The sequence below is a fragment of the Dipteris shenzhenensis genome, chromosome 6 (assembly GCF_047967505.1).
Source record: "Dipteris shenzhenensis isolate YYH24624 ecotype China chromosome 6, Dip_SZ_1.0, whole genome shotgun sequence".
NCBI classification, from domain to species: Eukaryota; Viridiplantae; Streptophyta; class Polypodiopsida; order Gleicheniales; family Dipteridaceae; genus Dipteris; species Dipteris shenzhenensis.
In genome coordinates, this window is record NC_141601.1 from 53,443,310 (window position 1) to 53,450,674 (window position 7,365).

The following is a 7,365-nucleotide window of genomic DNA, read 5'->3' on the forward strand; positions in this document are numbered from 1 at the left end:
TACCTGAGGAGAATTCAAGAGAAATAAACTTGGGGCACCTAAGTAAACCTCAGAAGGGAAGCTCTCGTCAAGTAAACCAAGCAAACCAAAGGCATCTTGTTCATAATACATAAAACATCTAAGCTATGAAAAAATACCTGGAGCACAACAGCCACAGTGGACACTCGTCTAAGTCAAAATCTATTAAACACCTAAAAACTCTGACAAAATACTGGCAAAACTACTTCCCACAAAAAGCCGTTCATAACAACCTGTAAAGCCCTACAGGTCTGTATTGGCATCCACCACCCTAAAGGCCGACCCAAAAAAGAAAACCTTAGCCAGATTCACAATCATTCACTCTTCAGCATCGCACTGCATGTACTTGGGTTGACATCACTCTGCCCACGTGGAATGGGTTTCAGAAAGTAGCAGATGCAGCCAGTCAAAGAGCTGTAGCCTCTCGCAACTCATTCACTCCATGTGCAAAATGGCAACGTTCCCCAAAAAAGCATGATCCCTTAGGATAGTTTTCACAAAGCTTCGTTTTATAACTGTGAGACCCAAATCCTCCTGGTTTGACAGGCGTTGCATCCTGGTGCACAAGCAGTTCACGTACCATTGCACTTGCTTGCTTAATTTGATCAAAAGATCCTTCCATCTCAATATTTCTCAGACTTGAATCTGACTCGTGATCCCGAATAGAAAGCTTTGCACCAGTTACTCGACAGATTGATTTGGCGTTGACGCCCCCCTTCCCGATGATAACTCCTGCAAGAGAGGCATCAATGCTTATCTTTGCAGTGGATACAGCTCCAAAGGATGCCGCAGCTGCGAGACCAGGGGGAGTTGGCTCACGATAGCCTCTCATTGAAAGCTTATCCTCTAGAGTTCCACCACCAATTCTGCCCAGGGGTGACGAAAACCTGTCGAGACTCCTCTCAGCAGCATGTACATCACCATTGGGTTTTCGTAGTTCTTTTTCTCCATGCGCAAAGTGGCACTTCCCGGCAAAACGACAGCCCTCCGGAGTCTGGTAATTCTTGCACAGGCGGGTCTTGTAACCTCCAGACATGGATCCTTGCTCTAAGGGGGATACTAGGGAGCTTGACAGACCTTTCCGTGAGCCAACAGCTCCAGCTCCAGTCACATGAGAAGTTTGTGAAAGATTCATTGAGGCCAACCCTCCAGGAACATAATGGGAAAAGTGACAACCCTCTCCATATGGACATCCAGATGTACTGCAAAGAGAAAAAAAAATTAGAGGGTAATCTCTCTCTCTCTCTCTCTCATACGAGCTCTATCAAGAGCACCTTGTGGCATGAAGATCCCCAAAAATGATCATGGACAAAAGAAGGCCTCCAAGCTAGTGGTCCATCACTAGCTACATATATGGGAAAAATGTTACAAATATATATCTAGACGAATCCAAGAAAATGCCCAAACTCATCCTCTAAAATCACAACACATAGTACAGTTTCAAAGGTTTCTTAATAATAGTCCGGAATGTGCATACCCAAATTGAAAATGCTCTTGCTCATTACAACAGGCTTAGAATCAGCAAAATCCATACAGCAATGCACAGTAAGTAGAATTGGCATTTTAGCTTTTCACATTTCGAAGGCATCCGCTGCCCGCATAACAAGGAAAAAGAAGTCATCAGCATGGCACGAGGAAAAAAAGTGGAGGGTATAACATGTTTTCACAGCACAAACAGTCCAAAAAGTCACTGGACGTGTCTTGGTCCACAGTCCCCTATAAATGTCCTAGTTATCAGCATGTGTCACATCTTATTACATTGCAAAGCTTCAGCCACTTGTGACCTAATAAATACAGTCCTAAAACAGGCTAGATAAGATTGTAGCTACTGCAGTATTACACTTGAGGCCCTGCCAGATACTGCAATTCTTCACAAACAGTATTTTGGATAGGTCTTTGCAAACCCACTCATCAATCCACAAGAATTACATGCTATCCATACAATTAATGCAAATTTTGTATCAGTTGAGTGCCTAAAAGATTCAGATGGTGCCTTGTAGATGCACCTTAATTGTAACAAATTATTTTGTAAACCTTCTTAAAAACTAGAAAACAATCCTGCACATTAGGGATTATTGAAATCAAAAGGTAAGAAGGTAGAGAAAGGAAAAAGTGCCTGCGCCTGCACCTGTGCCTCTGTGGGGGGGGGGGGGGGGGTGCACGCACGTCCCTGCTCCTTCTCTTGGGACTGTTCTTTGTAATATAATGACAACTGGTTTTCACACAAAAAAGTGTGTGCACGCCTCCCTGTGTGTGTGTGATTGTGTTGAGGGGGGTGGGGGGCCAAGTATACGAGGAGAGAGAGAGAGAGAGAGAGAGAGAGAGAGAGAGAGAGAGAGAGAGAGAGTTCAGAAAATTTATCAGATGTAAGCTAGAATTTTAGAAATGATAACTGACATCAGTTACGCTGCGATTTGGGTTTTGAATGATTCCCAAAATGTCTTGGGTGAACCAGGAACCTAAAAGGATATGGAACTAATTAAAAAAATAAAGGTGGGAGAGAGGAGGTGGTGGTTGGGGGGGGGGGGGGGGGGAGAGAGAGAGAGAGAGAGAGAGAGAGAGAGAGAGAGAGAGAGAGATGATGATGATGATGATGATGATGACATTAATATACTTAGAATGCCAAATATGATGTGCATGTGCGTGCGCACACAACCTAAGACTTGATTCATATCAGACCTAAAGACAAAAAAGAAGCACGCTTTGAATTTCCTACTTTAATTATGCATGCAATCAACCTAAACATTTAAATAAAAGATGAATCTAAAACACAGAAAAGAACCCACTTTCTTCAATACTTTTAGCTCTAAAAAGAAGTAGAATGATTAGATTGTAATATAAATAATAAACACATTCTTAGTTGTATAAAGACAATAGAAACTAATACGATAAGAAGCAATCACTCCATGTGTAGCCATATCAAAAGTTTATGTATGGCTCTTTTGATATTCAAGGTATCATATGCTGGTTCTTGAATTTTATAGATATTGACTTCTAAACCTAAAGAACATGAAGTAATGCTACAACCTAGGTAGTGCAACAACTTGCACTTCATGTGCAATCAAGCTCAGGTGAGATTGTGTCCTTGGTGAATAAAGGCCCTTTGTGCCTGATGATTGGAACGTAATGGATGGCCAGAACTATTCATTTCACTGATGCATATGCTCGTCATAATTTAGAGGAGATGCCACTAAGCTTGCTTTTGCGACTCCACTTTCGTCAAGGCCTTGAAATGTCCACAAAATGCATGCAGTCCAAAAAACTGCTGCCACTTTGCTCCATTATTTGACTAAATCTAAGTGATAAAATTTGTTTCCCTTATGGTCACTCTGAGCTTCTAGCATTCTGAAATTAGTAGTTACAATTTCCTTTTCAAATAGGTAAGAATTAAAACCTGAAAAATTTGAGGCAAGCCTTTGATTGGCTTCCCAAACCTGTTGAAAACGACTCCCTTTCTGCTCCACAAGACATTCCTTTGGAGCTTAGTACTTATCTTCATATCAAAACAGAACATGGTAAATGATTGTTATGAAACCAAGAATGTATATTGACAAGTTTTTGCATGAGTTACCAACCTTTATAAAAAATGTGTGAGATGATGAAGTCCATCTTGACGAATCGGACTTAAAAATTAACACTTGAAAATCTGGATAATTTATATTCTTTAAACCTATTTCAATAAATGAATAATGTTACATAATAACATAAATTTCATTAGGTTGGTATCTTCCTTTCCTTCAATTCTGAGATTGCTTTGCTTAAAATGTTCTAAAATTTCAGCTCTATATATTACATATAAACAGTTCTATAACAGATTCAGCCTGCAACAATATTTCACATCGTGAAAGCCCCAAAGTAAGGAGGCAATGTGCCGTGGCACTACAGTGTAAATCATATACCCAGCCTTCTCACAGTTGAAAAAGGCTCAGTTAACCCACAGAGAAAACTGTCACAAAGCAAACGATGCTGCTACACACAAAAATTGACAAAGAGCTCATGGTCGCAACAAACACAAGTACAACTTAAAGAGAGTTTCTGAGCAATACTACAGCCATCACCAGTATTGATGTGGCAGCTGATGGGCACTCACTCCCTGCCACCTGTACAGACTGCCATGTGCATCCCTTGTGCTACATAGGTTTTCTGACATAAATTTCCAAAATCGAGTGGGGTCCTGACTTTGCAGGATCCTTTGTGATAGGAATTCTTTGCAGTTTACACTTTGACCTGACAATTAGCTGTGATTATAAATTTTTTGATTGTAATGAACGTAGATAAGTAGAACTGAGTTCAAACCATTACTTTGTGATCTTTTCCAAAAACAATGCTTCTAATAGGAGGACTAACAAGTGTTTCAGCTGATTGAATTTACTAATAGGAGGACTAACAAGTGTTCCAGCTGATTGAATTTAAAAGTAGGCATTTGAACCCCAAAACACAGTAAATTAACTTCTCATTCAACGCTTCAATGTATACACACTTTTAACAGATATCTGCATAAATTTCTCTCCTAAAATCTGTCTCCCCAAAGGGCAAGCTACCTCTATTTTCTTTACAAGGCAGAAAGCCTTCAATACCTTGACCAACAACTCAAAACATACACTAGTTTTTTTCAAACTCTAATCCAAACTGACATTCTTCAAAAATTAGAAGGGGGCTTGCAGACAGCTCAGCTGTGTTGTTATCTTGAGCATCTTGAGTTTGGAGATTATTACAGGAACAATTAATCCCAACAAGCCCACCACAGTTGTGTGCTTCCCCAAAAACCCCAGGATAGACATATTAATCGAAAGACATGGAACCTTTGCAGTGTTGCATTTGTCTAATCTTGGTAGTTATTTAGATAAAGCAGTTAGCCTTATGGAAAATGTTCTGATATTAAATCTTTCATTTTAGAAAATGGGTCATAAGTTTGGATGACGTTCCAAGAAAAGTATGATACAGTTCCGTTTTAGATTGCCACTTTCTTTTTCAAACACACTTTCAAGCAGTTTTGGACATTTATTTTTTAATTGGGTCCAAAAGACCAGAATTTTCAACTAGTTCACATAATTTCATACTCTCAAGTAAGATGCAGTGCAGCTATAGGAGAGCCGTCTTCTCATTTTTTAAAACCAATTTTTGGGGAGATTTTTCATTTTTAAGTTTACAACTAAAATACTTGAGGGAAGGCCAACACTTGCTTCATATCCCGAGCTTCATTTTTCTGTTGAGTTGCAAAATCTATTCCACGCTCCTAAAACCACAGGTCTGAACACATCCTTCAAAAGTGGAAATTAACTTAGAAGAAAGTGCATTAATATCCGGTGGTATGGCCCACAAAATCCAAAAGCGAACCCCAATCTTGAAGAGCTACGCACCGAAGGGCTTGGGCTCACACGACTTTCCCATTTCCCAACTCTGTCTCAACTTCGTTTGAAAACTACGCAAACTTCATATCTCATTAAAAAGAAAAAGGTAAGAGCACGTTAAGGCTCCTCTTCCCGTCAAGAGGTTGAGACGCTCAGTAACGAAACGCGTTCTCTGAGACCACCCATCTGGGAGCACAAGCTACTCACGAAAAAACCAAACTTCACGTGGACGGGAAACTCGAATGAACGACACATCCAAGCTAGTGGGTGCAGAGAGGCAAAGTACCAGAAGTGAGGGAGTCAAGGGAAGGCCGATAGCGGCTGGAGTCGGCGTACTCAGGAGGAGTATAACGCTTGAACTCAAGCTCGGAAGGGAGGTGGTAGGAGGAAGAGCCATTTGGGTAGATATCAGCCCGAGATTTCTTGAAGGGGGGAGCGAGGAACTCCATAGAGAGTGAGTATGATGGAGGAGGATGAAACGGATCTTCACCCTACTTAAAAAACGAAGAGTGAGCAAGACTGAAAGAGTACGTGTGTCGATCGTGAGTGTGTACACGATAACGCACAGCCATTAGATCTTCCTCCATCCTACGGCTCCCATCTTCCCACCTCACCTCCCCAACCCTTCTTTTTCAAAATTGCCTCTTTGAGAATCTATGCCTTCTCCCGAGTCCCCGGTCACTTGGACGTGAGCTCCTTACCTCGGAGAGATGTGAGCTCCTTCCTAACCTCGGAGAAATTTGCCCAAAGCCTGCCCCGACTTTGGGCACATTGTCAGTTCCACACTACCCCCCTCCTCCTTCGCGAGTCACGTTGTCCTCACTTGTCATGCCACATCCGCCCGAGCTTCCTTGCCCACGCAAAAGACTGCAGCAGCTGGGTGAGACGTGGACTCTAGCTTGGCACAGTTTGTGAGATCGGCAATGTGTAAACAAAGATTGTGTTTTTCCATCCACCAATGGATCTACATCACCGCGGCTTGCTAGCCAGCATTTGATGTATAACCATTCCTAACATCAATGCAATGAAGTCCACCCTCAATCTCTCTTAAGATTCAAGTGCTAGCTTGCTAACTCCATGTCTCAAAAAACTAGTACGCTTCGGCAGCTTAGGTATAATGAGAGTTCAAATGGATTGTATGAGGATGTCCCCATATCATTCTATATTTTGAGAGAAACTAATTTATGGAATACTAATATGGATAAATATTGCAAGAAACTAATTTTGATGTCCCCATACTATTTTATATTCTGAGAGAAACTAATTTATGAAACCCATATGAATCTTTGCTCATGATTGGGAAATGTTTGGTTGCTAGAAGGCCAAAAAACTATTGACCTTTTTGCTGCAAGCAATTTTCCTTCTTTCAGCTCTAACTATTACCCTTGCTATCGATGTTTGGAATTGTGCCCCATTTTTTGGGGTCAACACCTTCTTTAGTGTGGTATGTTGTAGCTTACGTTGTGGTCAAGGTTAGTTATTGGTTAGGTTATACATGTTTTTAGGTTAGTTCTTAATGTAAACATTAGTTTTTAATGGAGGGTTTGGGTTGGCAGCCCCTCCTAACCTTCATGCTCTATTTCTTTCTACCCCTCCCAACCTTCTATGCCACTTTCTCCCCTCTATTCTTCGTACCTTTGGTATCCTTCTTTCTGCTTCTTCATGATTGCATGAATCTTGTGGATGAGTTTTGTGGGATGACGATGCAACTAATGCTTCAAATGTTGAGCATCTTGCTACACGTCAATGAGAAGAAACTACGCAAATCCCTTTTGCAAGCTCAACATGCCTCAGTCACGATTCTTTCTATAATCATGGATTTATAAGGGTAAGCTCAAGTAGAGAGATTAACCTCAAAACTGTCAAGGTCAGATTATTACGTGGATAGTTGAAGGAGATGGAAGGTTTGCAGTCGTTGTGTGCGATCATTGGAACCATATGAAATGTTTTTTTAGATATAAACAAAATGCAATGCATTCTTCCAATGTCTACACAT

At 41.0% G+C, this 7,365-nt stretch overlaps 1 protein-coding gene across 1 annotated transcript; it reads right to left on the reverse strand.

The window, feature by feature from the left end:
- Positions 1 to 209: 209 nt before the first annotated feature.
- On the reverse strand, positions 210 to 5,881 carry LOC147901342 (zinc finger CCCH domain-containing protein 14-like). Its single transcript, XM_087375982.1, has 3 exons — positions 5,656 to 5,881; positions 3,413 to 3,473; positions 210 to 1,220 (listed from the first exon to the last, which is right to left on the reverse strand). The coding sequence occupies exons 1-3, from the start codon at positions 5,816 to 5,818 to the stop codon at positions 425 to 427; spliced, it is 1,020 nt and encodes a 339-aa protein (XP_087232108.1). The 5' UTR covers positions 5,819 to 5,881; the 3' UTR covers positions 210 to 424.
- Positions 5,882 to 7,365: the final 1,484 nt, after the last annotated feature.

What these genes read in the sequence shown, in the direction of transcription:
- LOC147901342 (XM_087375982.1), bottom strand. Translation starts at nt 5,818, where the DNA reads ATGGAGTTCCTCGCTCCCCCCTTCAAGAAATCTCGGGCTGATATCTAC. An exon ending in CCTTGACTCCCTCACTTCTG is followed by an intron (nt 3,474 to 5,655) that starts GTACTTTGCCTC and finishes CTTGTGGAGCAG; the next exon opens with AAAGGGAGTCGTTTTCAACA. An exon ending in GCTTGCCTCAAATTTTTCAG is followed by an intron (nt 1,221 to 3,412) that starts GTTTTAATTCTT and finishes TTCTCTTTGCAG; the next exon opens with TACATCTGGATGTCCATATG.